Below are 25,240 nucleotides of genomic sequence, written 5' to 3'. Positions count from 1 at the left end.
CCTGCAACCAATGACGTCGCAAAGACGCGTCATTATTAAACTAAAAATCAAAACAAAAAAAATGTTTTGATTTGTTGAAATAGAGGTCCCTGACAAAGTCAAAAAGCCTCGATGCAAAAATATGAATTTATGTGGTTGTTTTATGAATATAAAAAATAAAACGGGTCGGTGCCGACCCTAACACAAGACGAAGGTTAAATGTAGATTTTTTTTACTGATCTGCATTTGGATTCTTATTTTTTTGAGACCACAAATCAGTATCAACTCCCTGAATCTTTTTGGATTGTATCGTTGTAAAAAAAATTATCTATCCGGCAATTTTCTACCACATGTCCCTCTCGGGGTGACAGGGGTGGCTGGAGCCTATCACAGCTGCATCTGGGCGGTAGGCGGGGTACACCCCTGGACAAGTCGCCACCTCATCGAAGGGACAACACAGACAGACAACATTCACACACTAGGGTCAATTCAGTAATATTGTCCCTAAATCCATCCATCCATCCATTTTCTACCGCTTATTCCCTTTCGGGGTCGCGGGGGGCGCTGGCGCCTATATAAATCAGGGGTGTCAAACCCATTTTAGACGGGGGGCCACTTGGAGAAAAACCTTCTCCCAAGTGGGCCGGACTGGTAAAATTATGGCAAGATAACTTAAAAATAAAGACAAATACAGATTGTTTTCTTTTTTTAAAAATAGAACGAGCACATTCTGAAAATGTATAAATCCTAATGTTGCTAGGTTTATTTTACACTTACATGTTGCGGCTAATAGTATTCTATCTTTATTTGTTGTGTGTGGAAACTTGCACTTCCGGGTTTTTCGGATCACCAATCACCGACATGCCAGGCTCTTCCAGTTTTACGAGAATGTTCTATTTTGCAATAAATTGTCTTTGTGCATTTCAGCAATTGTCTTTTTGTCAGTCTCGCTCTCGCTCGTGCTCATGCTCCACCATCAACCACCCCTCTCTCCTTCCCGGCTGCTGCCTTTAACAGAGCAACAGGTGATTAGATAAGCACGCCCAGGTGGGCCATCTACGCACCTGTCGCTGATCTCGAATTCGTTCCTGGCACACTCTGCTTTGTTGCAGGACTGCAGGCCACGCCCCCTCTCCACATCGTTATTTATACTTTCTGAATAAATTATGTGATAATATTCATCAGTCAACTAATTTTCAATCAATCAGGATAAAATTAACAAAATCAAATTACAGGAGGATATTTATGTAGTTTGCTCATCTTTAAATCCATCGTCCATTTTCCTGTGACGTCATTTAGTGATGCAAACATGGCGGATAGCACAGCAAGATATAGCGACATTAGCTCGGATTCAGACTCGGATTTCAGCGGCTTAAGCGATTCAACAGATTACACACACATGTATTGAAACGGATGGTTGGAGTATGGAGACAGATAGCGAAAACGAAATTGAAGAAGAAACTGAAGCTATTGACCGAATAGCTATTGACGCTATTTGGCGGTCCCCTTCGATTGACTGTCGCAGGATATCCATACATCTCTGTGCCATGTCTGCCTTAGCATCGCCGGTAAAATGTGCAGACCAAACGATCGGGACATTCGCATCTTGTGACACTGGAGCAACTTAAATCCGTAGATTGGTATGTGTTTGTTTGGCATTAAATGTGGGTGGAGAGAAAGGCTGGATGCGAATATAGCTACAAATGTACATACAGCTGGCCTAAATAGCATGTTAGCATCGATTAGCTGGCAGTCATGCCGCGACCAAATATGTCTGATTAGCACATAAGTCAATAACATCAACAAAACTCAACTTTGTGATCTCGTTGACTTTATCGTTGGAAATGCATCTGCAGGATATCCATACATCTCTGTGCCATGTCTGCCTTAGCATCGCCGGTAAAATGTGCAGACCGGCTGGATGCATTTATTTGCTCAAAACTGTAAAGGCCTACTGAAACCCACTACTACTGACCACGCAGTCTGATAGTTTATATATCAATGATGAAATATTAACATTGTAACACATGCCAATACGGCCTTTTTAGTTTACTTAATCACAATTTAAAATTTTCCGGTAGTTTTTTCTTGAAAACGTCACGTAATGACGACGTGTACGCGTGACGTCACGGGCTGTTATGAATATGAGCGCTGCGCACACACACACAGCTAAAAGTCGTCTGCATTAACCGCATAATTACACAGTATTTTGGACATCTGTGTTGCTGAATCTTTTGCAACTTGTTCCATTAATATTGGAGAAGTCAAAGTAGAAAGATGGAGTTGGGAAGCTTTAGCCTTTAGCCACACAAACACACGGTGATTCCTTGTTTAAAATTCATGGAGGTGAAACTTTACTATGGATCCCAACCGAATGTCAACCAGCAGGTTTTGGTGAGAAAATTGTGGTTAAAAAGTCGCTTCTTACCGGATGTCAGCTGAGCTTGTGCCTCCCGTACAGCTGCCGTCGACTTACCCGAGACACTGCGCGTCAACACCCGGCCGTGGACGTACACTTCCGACTATCAGGTACTGTTAAACTCACTAAAACACTAGCAACACAATAGAAAGATAAGGGATTTCCCAGATTTATCCTAGTAAATGTCTCTAAAAACATATGAATCCGTCTCAATGCAACGCGATTGCAATCGCGTTTTTTATTTTTTAACTTTTTTTTTTTTTTTTCTAATACGTCGCTATCAATATATTCAAACACGAAACTTTCATCCTCGCTCAAATTAATGGGGAAATTGTTGTTTTCTCGGTCCGAATAGCACCTTTTGTTGGAGGCTCCCATTAAAATCAATGTGAATATATGAGGAGCCATCAACATGTGACGTCATCGTCTGCGACTTCTGGTAGAGCCAGGGCTTTTCTCCAGTTGCGAACTTTATCGTGGATGTTCTCTACTAAATCCTTTCAGCAAAAATATGGCAAAATCGCGAAATGATCAAGTATGACACATAGAATGGACGTGCTAACCCCGTTTAGATAAGAAAATCGCATTTCAGTAGGCCTTTAAATAAGGCTATCACAGCGTAATTTTATTTCTTTATTATACCATAGCACTTTTATCACAAAGGTTTTATTGGTTTATTAATTAATGAATTACATTGTTCTACCTGTATTACCTTTTTGGTTTTTAATACTTTCATGTTTTAAATGAATTTGTGTTTGCTTTTTTCAATCTGCCTTGACGCTGAATTACAAATGTCTGCACAAATATTTTACCTCCGTTTAACCTTTTTTATTTTTAGCACGTGTCAGAACGACGTGCAAAATTACAGTTCCACTAACAGCTCCAGGATTGGGGCTCGCTCTGCACAGACAGACAATGGACAGACGAGAATCCTTCGTACTACGTGTGTGTCAACATTTTGTTAGACGGTTAGAAATAAAAATATTAGACATATTGTCAAATCAGCAATCCATCCATCCATCCATCTTCTTCCGCTTATCCGAGGTTGGGTCGCGGGGGTAACAGCCTAAGCAGGGAAGCCCAGACTTCCCTCTCCCCAGCCACTTCGCCTAGCTCTTCCCGGGGGAAGCGTTCCCAGGCCAGCCGGGAGACATAGTCTTCCCAACGTGTCCTGGGTCTTCCCTGTGGCCTCCTACCGGTTGGACGTGCCCTAAACACCTCCCGAGGGAGGCATTCGGGTGGCATCCTGACCAGATGCCCGAACCACCTAATCTGGCTCCTCTCGATGTGGAGGAGCAGCGGCTTTACTTTGAGTTCCTCCCGGATGGCAGAGCTTCTCACCCTATCTCTAAGGGAGAGCCCCGCCACACGGCGGAGGAAACTCATTTCGGCCGCTTGTACCCGTGATCTTATCCTTTCTGTCATGACCCAAAGCTCATGACCATAGGTGAGGATGGGAACGCAAATCGACCGGTAAATTGAGAGCTTTGCCTTCCGGCTCAGCGTGACCATAGGTGAGGATGGGAATGCAGATCGACCGGTGAATTGAGAGCTTTGCCTTCCGGCTCATATCGACCGGTAAATTGAGAGCTTTGCCTTCCGGCTCAGCGCCAGCCGAAGGCAAATTAGCAATTTCATCTGATAATTAAAAAAAAAAATTATAAACACATTTTATACATGTGAGACAAATAACCCAAGCATATAAAACCTGTTTTGCAGTACGGAAAATAAGAGAACTCACCAATCAGGGCCTCCCATTTGCCATTTGCTTGGGTGACTTCATAAACACAGCGCATCTCACTGTAGGTCATGCCTCCAATAATGAAGACAATGATCCTTGGCCCAGTCTTCACCTCTGTGGGTCCTCGGTTTTTGTGCCAGTTACCATAGCGAGCACTGCTTTAATAGGAAAAAGAAATATGATGTGTGAATTAATATACTCTGGAGAATGAAAGTGGAGAACACTTTCTTACATTTCATGATCAGAAGTGTAGTTGTATTTAAAATCATTCAGACATGAGTAAAAGCATAGTAGTTTAAACATATTTCACAAGTCACGTATATTCTGAAGTGCAATGTAAAAATCAAAATTCGATACTTGGTCGAAACTGGAGAATACTTTCGGATACCTGATCAGTGGTTCTTAACCTTGTTGAAGGTACCAAACCCCATTAGTTTCATATGCACATTCACCAAACCATTCTTAGTGGAAAAAAATATATATATATATAGATATATATATATATTTTTTTAAATTCAAGACAAAGTTATGTGTTTTTGGTAACACTTTAGTATGGAGAACATATTCAAAGTAACAAAGACTTAATTTAGAGTTATTTGTTTAGGGTAAGGGTTAGGGTTAGCGCCAGGGTTAGAGGGTTAGGGTTATAATGAGGCCATTGTTATGATCCGCTGCCCGGATCATTCCATGTTCTAGTTGTGTTCCGTTTTTGTATCACATCCTGTTGTTTGACTTCCTTAGTTCCTGTTTTAGTATGTTTCCATAGTAACGTATTATTTTCACCTGCCGTGGTTTCCAGACGCACACCTGTTTTGTTACTCACCCCCCTTATTTAAACCTGCCTTTGCTGTTCATTCAATCTCGGATACTAGTAAGTGTTTCACGCAGTTTGTTTTCACTTCAGTAACGACTCTAATTCCATGTGTTTACTTGGTACTCCAACTTCCTCCCACTTCCAAAGACATGTACCTGGGGACAGGTTGATTGGCAACACTAAATTGGCCCTAGTGTGTGAATGTGAGTGTGAATGTTGTCTATCTGTGTTGGCCCTGCGATGAGGTGGCGACTTGTCAAGGGTGTACACCGCCTTCCGCCCGATTGTAGCTGAGGTAGGCGCCAGCGCCCCCCGCGACCCCAAAAGGGAATACGCGGTAGAAAATGAAAATTGCTAGCTTTCACGTGAAGCCTTTTGTTCCTCTAGCTCTCATGCTAGTAGTTTTTGTTTTCCCTTTTGTGCCTTCGTGCAAGTATGTTTGTTATTTCCCTAGCTCCCATGCTAGCGCTTTTAGTTCTTTTGTAGCTCCCATGCTAGTTCTGTTTGTTTTGACTAAGTTTGTTTTATTTATTAAAAAAATCTTCATTTCTTATCGTACACTGTGTTCGTTGCCCGACTGCATCCTTGGAAGAACAATTCCGCATTAAAATGCCCAGCAAGCGTTACAGCCATGCCAAATAAGGCATTAATAAGTACTTAATAATGACCAGTTAAGAGCCAATATGTTACTAATTTGCATGTTAATAAGCAACAATAATTAATGGTGAATATGTTCCCCATACTAAAGTGTTACCATGTTTTTTCCTAATGGTGCACAAAATGAACCGTGCATGAACATCACCTTGTTCAAAGAACAAAACCAACACAGTGCATAAACTCACAACAAATTACACACCCGCAAATCAGTGTTACTTCTGCTGTTGCCGTAGCCGTAATACGCCGACAGGTAGAAGTTTTTATTGAGACGATGAGTCGGGTGTGTTTTGACCTCCGCCGAACCCCTGAGGCCGACTCACCGAACCCCTAGGGTTCGATCGAACCCAGGTTAAGAACCACTGCCTCAGATACACAATACAGATACAAAATGCTAAGCCTTCTAAAGTGACTGAAACCTACCAGCAGCACGTTGTCCAGATATAAATAAATAAATAAATAAATAAATGATAAATGGGTTGTACTTGTATAGCGCTTTTCTACCTTCAAGGTACTCAAAGCGCTTTGACACTACTTCCACATCTACCCATTCACACACACATTCACACACTGATGGAGGGAGCTGCCATGCAAGGCGCCAACCAGCACCATCAGGAGCAAGGGTGAAGTGTCTTGCTCAGGACACAACGGACGTGACGAGGTTGGTTCTAGGTGGGATTTGAACCAGTGACCCTGGGGTTGCGCACGGCCACTCTGCCACTGCGCCACGCCGTCAATCGTCCTGTCCCGATGGCATGACCTTCACAGTCAAAGCAAGATAAATTGCCTGTTTTATATCTGTGATTTTTAGAATGTTGCATGATTGCATCTTATCAATGTCGTAAACTAATTTAAATCCCCCACTACCCTCCTCTACCTGTGATAGATTCAGCATTCAGTGTTATTCACCAAGTTAGACTTTCGCAAAGCAGACCATTTAGTACGCATCCGGGAGGGAAACAAATTAAGACAGCTTTAGACAGCTTAAAATGAAGCCAAAATTGACATTTTTAATAGTTTCCTTTATTTGGAAAAGTATCGATATACATTTTGGTACCGGTACTAAATTATTGGTATTGAACCATGCCAACCTTCTTCCTGCCAAGTATTGAGCAAGTACGGTATATTCTCTTTGCTGTTTAATTTGTTACTCTGTTTTTGTGCTCAGCCTTTTTGCCCGCCTTCCTACAGCCAGTTTATTTTAGACTTTGTTCTTTTTGTTGTTTCATGGCACTGGTTCTTCCACCCAGTACCATTGTTTTTTGTTACTTGCTTGGATCATTAAATGTGTTTTCCTGTCTGTCTGGGATCCACACTTGATATACAGTGGGGCAAAAAAGTGTTTAGTCAGCCACCGATTGTGCAAGTTCTCCCACTTAAAATGATGACAGAGGTCTGTAATTTTCATCATAGGTACACTTCAACTGTGAGAGACAGAATGGGAAAAAAAATCCAGGAATTCACATTGTAGGAATTTTAAATAATTTATTTGTAAATTATGTTGGAAAATAAGTATTTGGTCAACCATTCAAAGCTCTCACTGATGGAAGGAGGTTTTGGCTCAAAATCTCACGATACATTCATTCTTTCCTTAACACGGATCAATCGTCCTGTCCCCTTAGCAGAAAAACAGCCCCAAAGCATGATGTTTTCACCCCCATTCTTCACAGTAGGTGTGGTGTTCTTGGGATGCAACTCAGTATCCTTCTTCCTCCAAACATGACGAGTTGAGTTTATACCAAAAAGTTCTATTTTGGTTTCATCTGACCACATGACATTCTCCCAATCCTCTGCTGTATCATCCATGTATCCATTTTGGTATAAACTCAACTCGTCGTGTTTGGAGGAAGAAGATTACTGAGTTGCATCCCAAGAACACCACACCTACTGTGAAGCGTGGAGGTGGAAACATCATGCTTTGGGGCTGTTTTTCTGCTAAGGGGACAGGACGATTGATCCGTGTTAAGGAAAGAATGAATGGGGCCATGTATTGTGAGATTTTGAACCAAAACCTCCTTCCATCAATGAGAGCTTTGAATGGTTGACCAAATACTTATTTTCCACCATCATTTACAAATAAATTCTTAAAAATTCCTACAATTTGAATTCCTTGATTTTTTTTCCCATTCTGTCTCTCACAGTTGAAGTGTACCTATGATGAAAATTACAGACCTCTGTCATCATTTTAAGTGGGAGAACTTGCACAATCGGTGGCTGACTAAACACTTTTTTGCCCCACTGTACATACATTAAGACAGGGATGAGCATCCAAGTCTATTTCTGAGGGACTTGATGCCAACTAAAAAGTTCCTAAGCTCGTCTACAATTATAGCTGTGTTGGCCCTTGTGATGAGGTGGTGACTTGTCCAGGGTGTACCCCGCCTACCGCCCAAATGCAGCTGAGATGGGCTAGAGCACCCCCCGCAACCCCGACATGGATAAGCGGTAGAAAAAATGGATGGATGGAGGTTATTGAGTATTATAAGACAATGAAATAGAGATACATGTAACACAAAATAACAAGAATGTGAGTTGAATGGGATAGGATATAATAGGACAAGATAGTATTTTATCCCAGTGGGAACCTACCAATTGTTTATAATACTGTATAAAAACGAATGCACCATTATATAACTAATTTCCTCTGACGGACGCTGACTGGAGAATGGTCAACTATAACACCTAATGACACGTTATTCCTGCCCGTACAAAGATATTAATGCTAAATTTAGAATGGCATTGTCAGAGAGGTATTAATACTATCTGTATTAATATGGTTGTAGTTGGCAATAGTATACAATTTTTTACATTTTTTGCTCATCTCCACGTGGAAACCAAAATATATCCTTTCCACGTGCATATTTTGATGTATCAGTGCTAATTTTATTGCAATTTATTAATAACCAAATAATCACTGTATTGTGGTATCTTCTATTTTTCAGCATCAAAGAGACTGTATGTACTGTCCCAGCATTTTTCTTAATTTCTCAGTGACTTTATTCACTTTATTCACAAAATTCTAGCAGGGCAAATGAGGATTAACCATTTTGGAAGTGTGCGATCATTTAAGGGCCCTAATTGACACCTGCTGATGTTGTTTGGTATCTGCATAAATCCCATTAGTCCACCAATGTAATCCATTTTTTCGCGCTATTCTCTTATTGTGCCGCAGACTTTGCTTTTGCCATTCCTAATATAAAGTAGTGTATAGTTCGAATTTATAGGAGTCAGTAGTCTCGTTATGGAAGTGCTGAAAACTGCAACAAAGTGCAGAAGATGCAGTCAAAGTAGAGAGACATGAAAAGACCCATCAACAAAACAGCGATTTCTTATGGGACGGTTGGAAAGCCACTTGAAAAAGGTCCGTAAAACAGTGGTCCGGTGGTTGGGGACCCGATTGGTACCGGGCCGCAGAAGAATTTTTAAATTCATTTTTATTAAAGAAATAAATAAATAAAAATTATTAAATCAACATAAACAACACAATTTACACTTACAATTAGTGCACCAACCACAAAAACCTCGCTTTTAGATGACAAAAACGTCCCTTTTTCATGCCAAAAAAAAAAAAAAAAAAATGGTTCCCCCCCGCCCGGACCGCGGGACAAATTATTAAGCGTTGACCGGTCCGCGGATACAAAAAGGTTGGGGACCACTGCTGTAAAACATAGTGTATGCACAATTTTGATATCAGAACCACCATTAAACATGTTGTGTCGACCACAAAGAAGTATTTTAAATGTAGAACAGAATCATAATATTACCTTGTAAAAGTTTTTAAACAATGCAGTTGTAAAGCATCTGAAAATAATAATTATAAAATATGTAAATTTGTTCAATCCTTGTCATGCAATTACTGGAATATTGCAATATACTCACCTTGATGGAGCACTGGCTTTGGCTGCTGCTTGTCTCTGGGAAATATATGGGTATTGCTTGATGTCAAGTTTATCTTCAATGGCATCCTAGAGGAACACAAGTTGTTTCAGAAACGCGTAATTATCAATGCATTTTCAAAATATGTGGCAGATTGTAATTTTGATGGTAAACTTTCATTTATTTGCTCAAAACTGTAAAGGCCTACTGAAACCCACTACTACCGACCACGCAGTCTGATAGTTTATATATCAATGATGAAATATTAACATTGCAACACATGCTAATACGGCCTGTTTAGTTTACTAAATTAAAATTTTTAATTTCCCGCGGAGTTTCTTGTTGAAAACTTTGCGGAATGATGTGTGACGTCCCAGGTTGCAAGGGACATATTAGCGCAGCACCATTTGCGGCTAAAAGTCGTCTCTATTCATCGCGTAATTAAACAGTATTCTGGACATCTGTGTTGCTGAATCTTTTGCAATTTGTTCAATTAATAATGGAGAAGTCAAAGTAGAAAGATGGAGTTGGGAAGCTTTAGCCTTTAGCCACACAAACACACGGTGATTCCTTGTTTAAAATTCCCGGAGGTGAAGCTTTACTATGGATCAGAGCGGTCAAGCGAACATGGATCCCGACCACTTTTCAACCGGCAGGTTTTGGCCAGAAAATTGTGGTAAAAAGTCGCCTCTTACCGGAAATCAGCAGAGCTTGCGCTGTCCATGCAGCTGCCGTCGACTTCCCTCAGAGATTGGCGTCAAGACACCCGTGGACACACACCTCAGACTATCAGGTATTATTTAATCTTACTACAACACTAGCAACACAATAGAAAGACAAGGGATTTCCCAGAGTTATCTTAGTAAATGTGTCTAAAAACATCTTAATCGGTCCCGATGCAATCGCCTTTTTTTATTTTTTTTACTTTATGTATTTTTTTTTTTTTTTTTCTAATCCATCGTTATCAATATCATCATCCACGAATCTTTCATCCTCGCTCAAATGGGGAAATTGTTGTTTTCTCGGTCCGAATAGCTCTTGCTGCTGGAGGCTCCCATTATAAACAATGTGAGGACGCGAGGAGCCCTCACCCTTGTGACGTCATCGTCTGCGACTTCCGGTAAAGGCAAGGCTTTTTTATTAGCGACCAAAAGTTGCGAACTCTATCGTGGATGTTCTCTACTAAATCCTTTCAGCAAAAATATGGCAATATCGCGAAATGATCAAGTATGACACATAGAATGGACCTGCTATCCCCGTTTAAATAAGAAAATCTCATTTCAGTAGGCCTTTACGGTAACAATTGTATGTAAAGTGGCATCAGGAATTATTCTGAAGTGAAAGTGAGAACACCAGCCGTCTTTTTACAAATTTTTGCACTTCTGTATGCATTGACATTATCACTGACCAGCTAACCATCCCTGCTAAGGTAAGGTAGCATGTGCGGATAAAATACATTATGTGTTTACATACAAACCCCGTTTCCATATGAGTTGGGAAATTGTGTTAGATGTAAATATAAACAGAATACAATGATTTGCAAATCCTTTTCAACCCATATTCAGTTGAATGCACTACAAAGACAAGATATTTGATGTTCAAACTCATAAACTTTATTTTTTTTTTGCAAATAATAATTAACTTAGAATTTCATGGCTGCAACACGTGCCAAAGTAGTTGGGAAAGGGCATGTTCACCACTGTGTTACATCACCTTTTCTTTTAACAACACTCAATAAACGTTTGGAAACTGAGGAAACTAAATTGTTGATGCTTTGAAAGTGGAATTCTTTCTCATTCTTGTTTTATGTAGAGCTTCAGTCGTTCAACAGTCCGGGGGTCTCTGCTGTCGTATTTTACGTTTCGTGTTGTGCCACACATTTTCGATGGGAGACAGGTCTGGACTGCAGGCGGGCCAGGAAAGTACCCGCACTCTTTTACTACGAAACCACGCTGTTGTAACACTTGGCTTGGCATTGTCATGCTGAAATAAGCAGGGGCGTCCATGATAACGTTGCTTGGATGACAACATATGTTGCTCCAAAACCTGTATGGACCATTCAGCATTAATGGTGCCTTCACAGATGTGTAAGTTACCCACGCATGGGCACTAATAAACCCCCATACCATCACAGATGCTGGCTTTTCAAGGTTTGCGCCTATAACAATCCGGATGGTTATTTCCCTCTTTGTTCCGGAGGACACAACGTCCATAGTTTCCAAATATAACTTGAAATGTGGACTTGTCAGACCACAGAACACTTTTCCACTTTGCATCAGTCCATCTTAGATGAGTTTGGGCCCAGCGAAGCCAGTGGTGTTCCCTGGTGTTGTTGATAAATGGGTTTTGCTTTGCATAGCAAAGTTTTAACTTGCACTTACAGCCAACTGTAGTTACTGACAGTAGTTTTATGAAGTGTTCCTGAGCCCATGTGGTGATATCCTTTACACACTGATATCGGTTTTTGATGCAGTACCGCCTGAGGGATCAAAGGTCCGTAATATCATCGCAATATCATCTCTGAAACTTTTGATGATTTTACAGACCGTAGATGGTAAAATCCCTAAATTCCTTGCAATAGCTCGTTGAGAAATGTTGTTCTAAAACAAAGTGGTGACCCTCGCCCCATCCTTGTTTGTGAATTACTTAGCATTTCATGGAAGCTGCTCTTATACCCAATCATGGCACCCACCTGTTCCCAATTAGCCTACACACGTGTGGGACGTTCCAAATAAGTGTTTGATGAGCATGTCTCAACTTTATCAGTATTTATTGCCACCTTTCCCAACTACTTTGTCATGTGTTGCTGGCATCAAATTCTAAAGTTAATGATTATTTGAAAAAAAAAAAAAAACGTTTATCAGTTTGAACATCAAATATGTTGTCTTTGTAGCATATTCAACTGAATATGCCCATATATGTGGTCCTCTCCAAGGTTCTCATAGTCATCATTGTCACTGACGTCCCACTGGGTGTGAGTTTTCCTTGCCCTTATGTGGGTTCTTCCGAGGATGTCGTAGTCGTAGTGGTTTGTACAGTCCTTTGAGACATTTGTGATTTAGGTCTATATGAACAAACATTGATTGATTGATTGATCGATTGATTGATGTGTGAAATTATTAACACGTTACCGTAAAATATCAAACAATATTATTTAGCTCATTTACGTAAGAGACTACGTATAAGATTTCATGGGATTTAGCTATTAGGAGTGACAGATTGTTTGGTAAACGTATAGCATGTTCTATATGTTATAGTTATTTGAATGACTCTTACCATAATATGTTACGTTAACATACCAGGCACCTTCTCAGTTGGTTATTCATGCCTCATATAACGTACACTTATTCAGCCTGTTGTTCAATATTCTTTATTTATTTTAATTTGCCTTTCAAATGCCTATTATTGGTGTTGGGTTTTATCAAATAAATGTCCCCCAAAAATGCGACTTATATATGTTTTTTTCCTTCTTTATTATGCATTTTCGGCAGGTGCGACTTATACTCCGGTGCGACTTATACTCCGAAAAATACGGTACTCTATTCCTGGAGAGAGAGAAAATCCATACAGACCATCTCCCTTTTGTGTTGTACTGCATTCTGTCAGTTCACCATGTACCTCAATGAGATCCTTGACAAGCGGAGTCCATCTTGAGAGTTGGTAGGTCTGCTCACTGACACGTTCTTTACGGTCAGGCTTTTTGGTTTTCTTGGCCGTGCCCTGCAATTGATTATAACTGTTTCTTTAATTGAAGACTTCAATGACACCGAAAATACAAATCCCAACTCAATGTTCCTTACGAACGACACAAAAGGAAATAAATAAAATCGTGAAAAAATGCAAATGTAAGACTTTAATCGATGGTAATGGAATTGATATAGGAACAATAAACATTTTATTGAAGTGATCTCAGGACCTCTAAAGTATATCAGTAACCTATCAGTTCAAACAAGCAAATTCCCAAACAAAAAGTAAATAGCTATGGTTGTACCAATATAACAGACTGGAGATGTACACCAATTTACAAATTATAGACTTGTTTCTTTACTTCCACAATTTTCGAAAATCATTGAAAAACTGTTCAATAACAGATTGGAGTTTTATAAATAAACATAGAATACTCGCTGAGAACCAATATGGATACAAAGCTAATATTTCAACATTGATGGTGATGGCTTTTATCAAAATAACAGAGGGAATTACCAATGCAAGAGATGGTAAACAGTGTTCAGTTTAGTTCATTTTCAGTTTATTTCGAACATGCATACGATAGAGTGTAATGGATCACATATTTCCAGTTGTTTCATTACAGCACGTCTGAAAAGGAGTAGGAAGAAGCAGTGCTTATTGCTTATTTAATCCTACCCATTTTCATATAATAGCGATTGTATCCCATTTCTTTGTTCTCTGTAACAGAACAATAAATAAATAATAAATAATTAATATAACATAGTAAGTAAACAAATATTAAATACATAAAAAGGTTCAAGATGTTCATCATAATTGTTATTTTTTGTACTTTGTGAACACTGGTAGTTTGAACTTTTAAAATGGATTATATTGGTGTTTTGTTTGATTTCTTTGGTTAATCAATTCCATAATGTCATTCCACGTACGGCTGTGCTAAAAAGGTTTTAAGTGACGTACAGTGGGGCAAAAAAGTATTTAGTCAGCCACCGATCGTGCAAGTTCTCCCACTTAAAATGATGACAGAGGTCCATAATTTTCATCATAGGTACACTAACACGGATCAATCGTCCTGTCCCCTTAGCAGAAAAACAGCCCCAAAGCATGATGTTTCCACCCCCATGCTTCACAGTAGGTCTGGTGTTCTTGGGATGCAACTCAGTATTCTTCTTCCTCCAAACACGACGAGTTGAGTTTATACCAAAATGGATACATGGACGATACAGCAGAGGATTGGGAGAATGTCATGTGGTCAGATGAAACCAAAATAGAACTTTTTGGTATAAACTCAACTCGTCGTGTTTGGAGGAAGAAGAATACTGAGTTGCATCCCAAGAACACCATAACTACTGTAAAGCATGGGGGTGGAAACATCATGTTTTGGGGCTGTTTTTCTGCTAAGGGGACAGGACGATTGATCCGTGTTAAGGAAAGAATGAATGGGGCCATGTATCGTGAGATTTTGAGCCAAAACCTCCTTCCATCAGTGAGAGCTTTAAATGGTTGACCACATACTTATTTTCCACCATAATTTACAAATACATTCTTTAAAATTCCTACAATGTGAATTCCTGGATTTTTTTTCACATTCTGTCTCTCACAGTTGAAGTGTACCTATGATGAAAATTACAGACCTCTGTCATCATTTTAAGTGGGAGAACTTGCACAATCGGTGGCTGACTAAATACTTTTTTGCCCCACTGTATATACTTAAGGTTTAGTTGTAGATGTTAAGGATGTGTAAATATACTTGTATAATGGACAAGCACAGGTTACCTCAGAGATAATAGGCACACCCATGTGGGCCATGTTGGAAATGATGTCACTGTCCTCAGGTGGGATGTTGGCATGTTGGAGCAACTTGCACAAGTTTTCTTCAGTCACACCTGAAAAACACAGACAAGAGTACATAAAAAAAACCCAACAACAAAACAACTTAGATGAAAGTTAGAATTGCTCTGCTCTAATCCCAGCTGGGGCATCATCCCAGCAAGGTGGAATAGAATAGAATAGAAAATTTTATTGTCATCAAATATGAGAGGATGACTAATTTACAGGTGGTTACTCTGTAAGGCAGGGGTCACCAACCTTTTTGAAACCAAGAGCTACTTCTTGGGTACTGATTAATGCGAAGGGCTACCAGTTTGATACACACTTAAATAAATTGCCAAAAATGTCCAATTTGCTCAATTTACCTTTAATAAATAAATCTATATATATATAAAAAAATGGGTATTTCTGTCTGTCATTCCGTCGTACATTTTTTTTCCTTTTACGGAAGTTTTTTGTAGAGAATAAATGATTAAAAAAACACTTAATTGAAAAGTTTAAAAGAGGAGAAAACATGAAATAAATTCAAATTAAATTTTGAAACATAGTTTATCTTCAATTTCGACTCTTTAAAATTCAAAATTCAACCTAAAAAAATGAATAGAAATACTAGCTAATTCGAATCTTTTTGAAAAAATTAAAAAAAGAATTTATGGACCATCATTAATAATTTTTCCTGATTGAGATTTATTTTAGAATTTTGATGACATGTTTTAAATCGGTTAAAATCCAATCTGCACTTTTTTATAATATATAACAAATTGGACCAAGCTATATTTCTAACAAAGACAAATCATTTTTTGTTCTAGATTTTCCAGAATGGATACATGGATGATACAGCAGAGGATTGGGAGAATGTCATGTGGTCAGATGAAATCGAAATATAACTTTTTGGTATAAATTCAACTCGTCGTGTTTGGAGGAAGAAGAATACTGAGTTGCATCCCAAGAACACCACACCTACTGTGAAGCATGGGGGTGGAAACATCATGCTTTGGGGCTGTTTTTCTGCTGAGGGGACAGGACGATTGATCCGTGTTAAGGAAAGAATGAATGGGGCCATGTATCGTGAGATTTTGAGCCAAAACCTCCTTCCATCAGTGAGAGCTTTGAATGGTTGACCAAATACTTATTTTCCACCATAATTTACAAATAAATTATTTAAAATTCCTACAATGTGAATTCCTGGATGTTTTTTTCACATTCTGTCTCTCACAGTTGAAGTGTACCTATGATGAAAATGACAGACCTCTGTCATCATTTTAAGTGGGAGAACTTGCACATTCGGTAACTGACTAAATACTTTTTTGCCCCACTGTATAGTACCGATAAGAGTACCGATAAACACTGGTATTGATAAAGAACATCGATAAGGGTAATGTGTAGATAAAATCTTAACAAAGTATATCCCGCACTGTGGGTATAAATATTTGTACAGTTGGTACTCCAGTCATCCAGTGTGTGGATGCACAGTGCTCTCTCCTTCCCTTTGCTTTTACCAGAGTCTTTGATGAGATCAAAGTGGTGCAGGTTGTGTCGCTTGTTAGCTGAACAGCTATGATGGAGATGAGTGATTACAGCCATGATTCCGTGATAATAATCACACAGCTGTCCCAAAACTTGTCCCTTTAGACCAGTGGTTCTCAACATTTTTTCAGTGATGTACTGTACCCCCTGTGAATTTTTTTTTTAATTCAAGTACCCCCTAATCAGAGCAAAGCATTTTTGGTTGAAAAAAAGAGATAAAGAAGTAAAATACAGCACTATGTCATTAGTTTCTGATTTATTAAATTGTATAACAGTGCAAAATATTGCTCATTTGTAGTGGTCTTTCTTGAACTATTTGGAAAAAAATATATAAAAATAACTAAAAAGTTGTTGAAAAATGAACAAGTGATTCAATTATAAATAAAGATTTCTAAACATAGAAGTAATCATCAACTTAAAGTGCCCTCTTTGCGGATTGTAATAGAGATCCATCTGGATTCATCAACTTAATTCTAAACATTTCTTCACAAAAAAATAAATCTTTAACATCAATATTTATGGAACATGTCCACAAAAAATCTAGCTGTCAACACTGACTATTGCATTGTTGCATTTATTTTCACAGTTTATGAACTTACATTCATATTTTGTTGAAGTAGTATTGAATAAATGTATTTATAAATGATTTTTGAATTGTTGCTATTTTTAGAATATTTTTAAAAAATCTCACATACCCCTTAGCATACCTTCAAGTACCCCTAGGGGTACACGTACCCCCATTTGAGAAACACTGCTTTAGACTACCCACAAGCTCATTTGTTGGTTCTTTGACGTAGAGACAAATTGGCCTACAAACGGCAATATGAATTACCTGCAATTAAAATATAGCAAAAAATAAAACAAGAGCAGCTGGTACTCTACTCAAAGTCAGCTTTGCTGTTGACATACAACTTTGTGGCTGTCACCGCTAAGAGAACAAGACAACAGAATACACAACGGCAACGGCTTAAATGTCTGTCTTTTGCCCCAGAGGAATCTATTACCAGTCAGGATACACTGTACAAGGCAAACATTAAACTAAATCATCTTGCAACCTTAAAAAACAAAGTACAGCCATTTATCTTATTCTGTTAATTTGTACAAAAAAAATGTTTGAACAATTTGTTTACAATGTGTTTACTAATACTCCAAAACCTTCATCTAATCCCTTCCAATCACACCACTTAAACCGTGCTTCTGAATTCAAGTCAGCTGTGTCCCCTCCACTTCTGAAATCCTTACATGTTTGATTCTCATCTCGACCTCGCCTACTGTCTCACGTTTTTGGATACCTCTGCTTTGTTTAGACAACTGCACCAACTCCTGTTAAATTTTTACACGTACCTGCCTTGTCGAAGCATCAAGACTCCATGGCGAGAGTTTGCATTCTGAGCTCAAGCTACAAATGACGTCACTCTAGCAAGACACAGCTACAGTACTTTGCATCCGGAATATATTCACAACGCTTCATTATTTCCTAATTTTCGTTACATTAGAGCCTTATAGAGCGGGGGGCGCTGGGGCCTATCTCAGCTACAATCGGGCGGAAGGCGGGGTACACCCTGGACAAGTCGCCACCTCATTGCAGTCACCCCATATTGACAATGTGAATTTTTTTTGGTTTAATTTAGAAAGATTATCAAAAATAAAAAGAATAAAAACAATTTGCATGTACATAAGTATTCACAATCTTTGAACCAATATTTTGTTTATGCACCCTTGGCAGCAATTACATTCTCAAATTTTTTTTAATGTGATCCCACTATTTTGGCACACCTATCTGGGTATTTGGGGTTGTGTGTGTGTGTATATATATATATATATATATATATATATATATATATATATATATATATACACACAATATATATATATATATATATATATATATATATATATATATATATATATATATATATATACATACATATGTGTGTGGGAAAAATCACAAGACTACTTCATCTCTACAGAATTGTTTCATGAGAGGTTCCCTCAATCGTCAGGAGATTTTATATATATATATATATATATATATATATATATATATAATATATTCACTGGAGAAGTCTGGTCTACAAAATTTGCAGGCAGCATACCCCTTCCCCTTTGAGCTGTCCTGGATAAGCTGAAAAGAGTTTTTCCAATCATTTTGGAACTTCCAAGCATACTTCTTCTTACACGTCATCGCCATGTCTGTTCTTCGTTCTTCTGCTTAGTTTCTGTTGTGTGTTTCGACATTACTACTTGCCGTAATTTTCAAGCAATGTATGATGGGAATCCAGATGTTGTGTGTCTGTGTATTAACGTGCCGGCTGGAATAAACACACGCTGAGAAATAGGTCTGTGCCTGCCTACTTTATGGGTTATAAACCTATGGATAACGGAGACATATGTAACAGTCTCCTTATCAGGTGAGAGAGGACGCTAAAAGCAGTGCCTTTAAGGCACACCCCCAATATTGTTGTCCGGGTAGAAATCGGGAGAAATTCTGGAGAATGGTTGCTGCCCCGGGAGATTTTCGTAAGGGGCAATTAAATTCGGGAGTCTCCTAGGAAAATCGGGAGGGTTGGCAAGTATGGGTCAGATAAAAGCCATTTTTCAATAAAAAGTTTGCAAAAAAATGCACCTGAAAGACAGACCATGAGAAACATAATCCTTTGGTTTGATGAGACAATGTTCAAACTCTTTAGCATGAATGCCAGGCATCAGGTTTGGAAAAAACCAGGCACCGTTCATCACCAAGCCAATAAATACCAAGCATGGCAGCATCAAGGTGTGGGGATGTTTTTCAGTGACAGTAAATGGGAGACTAGTCAGGATAGAGGTAAATATAAATGCAATAATTGTTCAGAGACATCCTGGATGAAAACCAACGCTACTTATACAACTTGATAGAGCTTGAGAGCTGCTGCAAAGAGGAATAGGCAAAACTGTTCAAAGATAGGTGTGCCATAGAGATGCGCGGTTTGCGGTCTCATCCGCGGATAAACCGCGGGTCGGGCGGGTGACATGACGAAAAAATAGATTTTAATTAGATTCCGGCGGGTGGCGGTTGAACCATCCGGAAATATTTGATATACATGGTTCTGGGATCGGTATCCTTTGCCTTTCAAAGAGTCAATTAAGACCCGTGTCACAAAGCGAAGAAGACAATAGGAGACGCTAATATTCTCTAGAATGACTACCGGCAGTCACCCAGATAATAAGTATTAGGGTGTGCTATGAAGCCATTGACTTTGTCGCCTTCTACAGCATGGACGATCTGCTTGTCAGTCCAGTAACATGTTGTGTGTGTGGCTTCCGCAGCAACACGCACACGACAGCAAGGCACACTGGGTGACACAGAGTACACTAATGGTTGTGATATAAACAATTTTAACACTCTTAGTAATATGTGCCACGCTGTAAAGCCACACCAAACAAGATTGACAAACACATTTCGGGAGAACATCCTCCCAGTAACACAACATAAACGCAACACAACAAATACCCAGAATCCTTTGTATCCATGACACCTCCTGACTATTTTATACACCACGGGTTTGCACGGATACAAAAGATTCTGGGTATTTGTTGTGTTGCGTTTATGTTGTGTTACTGTGAGGATGTTCTCCCGAAATGTGTATGTCAATCTTGTTTGGTATGACTTCACAGCGTGGCGCATATTAGCAAGTGTTAAAGTTGTTTATATCACAACCATCAGTGTACTCTCTATCACCCAGTATGCCTTTTAATCTTGTACGTGTAATTGCGGAAGCTGCACACAACATGTTGCCGGACTAACAATCGGTTTGTACATGTTGAAGGTGTCAAAGGCAATGGCTTCACAGCACGCCCATATTCTTGTCATAAGGATGAACGGCAATTGGATATTCGCGAGAACGTTAGCGGCTCCAATTGTCTTCATTACTCTGTGAAATGGTTTTAAATAGCTCTGTGAGTGGTAAAGGTGGCCGACCTCTGATGTATTTCAGCGGGCGGGCGGTTGCGGTTCTGATAAAATGTTGGTTCGGGTGGACGGCGGGTGGATGACGACTTTGGTGATGTGGTTGCGGATGATATAATTGCCTATCCGCGCATCTGTAGTGTGCCAAGCTTGTGGCGTCGTAGTCAAAAAGACTTGAGGCCTAAGATGCATTACCAAGGTATTGGACAAAGGCTCTGAATACTTAAGTACATTTGATTTTTTATTATTATAATTCATAAATTAGGAAAATAGAAATAAGAAAAACTTTTTACAATAGCATAATAGAGTATTCTGTAGAATTTTGAGGAAAAGGAGCTTTCGATACAGTGGAGAATATAAGTTTGTATTATTTATTTATTTTATATATGTTTTTTTTGGGGTGTGTGGTCCCAACTTCCTTGAGATAATTAACTATTCCCCCATTTGTAATTTTGGATTTGTCCATTGTTTTTAGAATTGTTCACCAATTAGCTGAAATCGTGCATAGAGCTCCTGGGTGACAGTGATTATAAAATGACAATAATACTAATATGAAAAGCAAACGCTTACAAAAACAAATAGGGATAACATACCATTCTTGAGGAAGATGTAGAGCAGTATTATGCGTATCTTATCAGAGATACTGACGTTGGCATCCAGTAAGATAGGGACAATAAGCCTCATAGGATCCTTAATCTTCTCTCCCTCTGCGTCTGTGGCCATTGCCAGGTCCTTTCAGAAAGGAAGAAAATAAAATGTCAGGCTGTCCATACATATCTAATTCCAACCTGTTCAGGGAGACGGAGCCTATACCAGCTGTCTTTGGATGAATAGACTCCACCCAGGACCGGTTAAGAGTCAATGAAAGGGAACATATAGAGTAAGACAGCTATTCACCCTCACAATCACACCGCCTTTGAGTGTGGGCTGAACCCCATGCTACCTGCACTAAAGTCAGGCAAAAAATACTATCCGCAAAGCTTCAAGTCAAATGCAAGAAATATATGCTAATGCTCTGCTGAATGAATGAATAAATTAATGGTGGACAAATGGTTCTCATTCTAATAAAAGTAAAGAAATAGAGCTAAGAAGTATTTGATAACAGCAATTTTAGAATAGTGAATTATTTAGTTATCCTCGCAAGGAGTAACCTGTAATAAAACGTATTAGACCATGTGAATACAAAATAAAAAAATCCAAAGATATCATCCAATTTGGTGACAATCTTTGCCATCTAAATATCAGAATCAGATTTATTGATCAAGTATGTTTAATACACAAGGACTTATAATTTGTAGACTGTGCTCTCTTGGTTCAATGCAAGAAACATGAAAAACACAATAACTACAAAAGAGCAAAGTATGCTTGCGTATAGTCACAACAGGGCGAAAAAGTTGCATATGGTGTTTTCCACACAAAGATAGATAGATAGATAGATAGATAGATAGATAGATAGATAGATAGATAGATAGATAGATAGATAGATAGATAGATAGATGGATAGTACTTTATTGATTCCTTCAGGAGAGTTCCTTCAGGAAAATTAAAATTCCAGCAGCATTGTACAGAGTTGAAATCAATTTTAAAAAATTAAAAAAAATATGGAGGTTTAAATGGAAACAAAATAGAAATATATTACAATAAGAATAAAAAATTAAAAGCAACAATGGGAATAAAAATATAACCGTAAAATAAGAATATAACAAGACAAAGTAGGCAGTAGTGACCATGTTATGAAAACGTATTGCACTGTTATTGTTTTGCATCCCCTGTCATCCTAGTACCCCCCGCCCCGACCCCAGAGAGGAGTTGTACAGTCTAATGGCATGTGGGACAAAAGGAGTTTTTGAGTCTATTAGTCCTGCACTTGGGATGAAGCAGTCTAGCACTGAACAGGCTCCTCTGGCTACTGATAACGCTATGCAGAGGGTGACTGGCATCATCCAGGATGCTCACTAGTTTGTCAACAGTCCTCTTCTCTGCCACCGTCACCAGTGAGTCCAGTTTCATTCCGATTGTAGAACCGGCCCGCCTGATCAGTTTCTCAAGTCTGGAGCTGTCCTTCTTAGATGTACTGCCCCCCCAGCACACTACCATGTAGAACAGAACACTGGCAACCACAGACTGGTAGTACATCCACAGGAGTTTTGTACAAATGTTGAAGGACTGCAGTCTCCTGAGGAAGTACAGCCTGCTCTGTCCTTTCTTGTACTGGTGGGCCGTGTTAACAGTCCAGTCCAGCTTATTGTCCACCCAAACCCAGAGGTACTTGAATGAGTCCACGGTCAGTACCTCGACTCCCTCGATCACAATAGGTTGTGACCGTGGACTCGACCTCCCTAAGTCAATGACCAGCTCCTTGGTCTTTGACGGATTGAGCAAGTATACACTATAAAAACTCAATCTGATGTAAAAATGTGCTCACCGCAAGCTTTGTACTTATGTACTCTTTGGAGACATCGCAGGCAACACATGGTGAAGTAAGTTTATATGTTAGAAATGAATTTTGGTCCTACATGCCATGGACACGAATAAAGCTGTATCTATAAAGAAAAGCATGTGATTTTTTAAAATTATTGCATTAAGCGCTACGTCATTATTTACTTTAAAAAATGTGGTTAGCGTTGCTATTTGACATTAGACGGACGGATTTAACATTAGCAATACGGATTAAGTTAATCCTGTTAGTTTTGTTTGTTTTAATGTAATTTATAACTATAACATTAACTTTGTTCCTCATAATAATATTAATATTCCTAATATTTCCATGGTGTTTATGTCAGCAAAATGTAAATATTTCGTAAAATAACTATGGAATTACAGCAATTAATGTGTGGTATAATTTCATCCATGTTTTGACTCTAAGGACAGATGAGTCTTTGCAGCCACCTTTGATGCATTTGATGACCATTTTTGAACACAATAAATGGAGCAAAACCTAGGTGTCACTCCATTTATTTTCATCTAAAATTGTCATCCATTGTATCAATTAAATAAACATCTTCAAACATGCAAGCTAAAAATGAAATTGTGTACTTTGATATTTGTTCACATTTTGACCACAAGTTTTGTGCAGAGCATAACATTCTTTGATGTTTGATGTTTCCCTCTTACACACATGTGAGAGGGATGTGTTCTACGGCTATGAGTTGGTTTTTTCCCTTGGCCTCAGTCTGCACCCCCCCTCCAGGCTAAGACCGATTTTTTTTAAATTTTATTTTAATCTTCTTTTTTTTATCTGTATCTCATCTTTTTTGTAAGGAGCGCTGGAAGCCGGCAGACCCGTCAGCGATCCTGTTCTGTCTCCCTGTAATGTTTGTCTGATCTTGAATGGGATTGTGCTGAAAATTTAAATTTTCCTGAAGGAACTCTCCTGACTGTATAAATAAAGTACTATCTAATCTAAAAGCAGTGCAACATGACTCCAACTCTTCAAACTTTGTCTCTGCAAAATGCTGATTCTCAAGTCACTTTGCATTGACCTTTTTAGGTCAAATCCCGCATGGAGGGGGTATGGTATGAGGTGGGGTTATACACTTTACTTCTACTAATTGCGTAATGGTGCGACCGGTTTTACTTGCTAAAATATTTTAGTGTGTTTGTAAAATTGAGGGTTTCTGGCATACAGAGACTTTGAGTTAGAATTCCATGCAGAGCATTTTTAGATCTGCCAGTTTTGTTCTGCCGCAGAATAAGACGAAGCAGGACAAATAAGCAACTTAGCAATTTTATTCACAACAAACCAAAGAGGGCGCCAGACATCTGAGCCACACATTTTTATGTCCAATATAATAATGATGATAATCCTCTGCTGTTAATTCTGAGTTAAGATGGTCATAGCACAGTGCAGCTCTGCAGTTAGTAACAATATATGATTTCATAATGTAGAGAGGGGAAGCCTTATTTACCTGTTCTACACGACAGAGCTTGTCAACAGTCCCCTGGTAGCGGTTCATACAATCCTCAGCCAGGTGCAGATGGGTGGAATACTAAAAAGATTAAATAGATTATTTTAGTGAAGGCATTCACAAACATGCATGGATTTACAAATCCTTGAGAATTGCTCAAAGCTGTACTTTAACAACTGGATATTTTTGTCTTGTGCATGCTCAGGTTGAGTAGCTACAGTATCTGAACAAATGTACTCAAGAGCCCCTGGATAGGTTATGTTTTCTAGTCCATCCATCCATTTTCTACCGCTTGTCCCTCTGGGATTCGCAGAGTCTGCTGGAGCCTATCCCAGTATCATGAAGAAATCAGCCTATACAGTATCTTCCCCCAAAGACAGTGATTTAACACTCTTCAGGTCCTCCGGGATTCATAGAATTATAGTTTCATTCAATTTAATCCTTCCTGACCAGTTTTACGGGACTATTTCCAGCACGGGATGACCTATACCAGGGGTCTCAAACTCAATTTACCTTGGGGCCACTGGATGCAGAAACTGGGTGAGGCTGGGTCGCAAGAAAAGATTCCTTAAAAAAATCCAACATGCACTTTTTAAGGAATTCACCTTCTTTGAATGGCTTTCCCGTCCTAGCAAAATACTTGCCGACTCTCACGATTTTTCTGGGAAACACCCGAATATCAGTGCCTCTCCCGTCAATATCCCGGGGCAATCATTCTCCCGGTTTTCACCCTGACAACAATAGTAAGGACGTGTGTCGTGATGCCACGGTCTTTAGCGTCCCGTATTAACTAGCGTCTCGTCCACTTTTCCACCATACAAACAGTGTGCAGACCCAGTCACATATTGTATGAGGCTTC

At 39.1% G+C, this 25,240-nt stretch overlaps 1 protein-coding gene across 2 annotated transcripts in view; it reads right to left on the bottom strand.

Annotated features, from left to right (window-relative positions):
• Positions 1–25,240, bottom strand: part of LOC133551372 (syntaxin-binding protein 1-like) — a 90,473-nt gene that overhangs the window by 3,813 nt on the left and 61,420 nt on the right. The window contains exons 13-18 of one of the 2 annotated variants that reach the window (XM_061898020.1): positions 24,382–24,462; positions 21,067–21,205; positions 14,947–15,056; positions 13,102–13,203; positions 9,487–9,572; positions 4,140–4,297 (exon numbers count right to left, since the gene is read on the bottom strand). In XM_061898020.1, coding sequence (XP_061754004.1) covers positions 4,140–4,297; positions 9,487–9,572; positions 13,102–13,203; positions 14,947–15,056; positions 21,067–21,205; positions 24,382–24,462 — 676 coding nt within the window. The remainder of the gene's footprint in view (positions 1–4,139; positions 4,298–9,486; positions 9,573–13,101; positions 13,204–14,946; positions 15,057–21,066; positions 21,206–24,381; positions 24,463–25,240) is intronic. The other variant, XM_061898029.1, reaches the window with a different exon arrangement.

The sequence above is a fragment of the Nerophis ophidion genome, linkage group LG01, assembly GCF_033978795.1.
Source record: "Nerophis ophidion isolate RoL-2023_Sa linkage group LG01, RoL_Noph_v1.0, whole genome shotgun sequence".
Classification (NCBI taxonomy): domain Eukaryota; kingdom Metazoa; phylum Chordata; class Actinopteri; order Syngnathiformes; family Syngnathidae; genus Nerophis; species Nerophis ophidion.
Note: the sequence above shows the minus strand (reverse complement) of the source record. Positions and strands in the feature narration are given on the sequence as shown.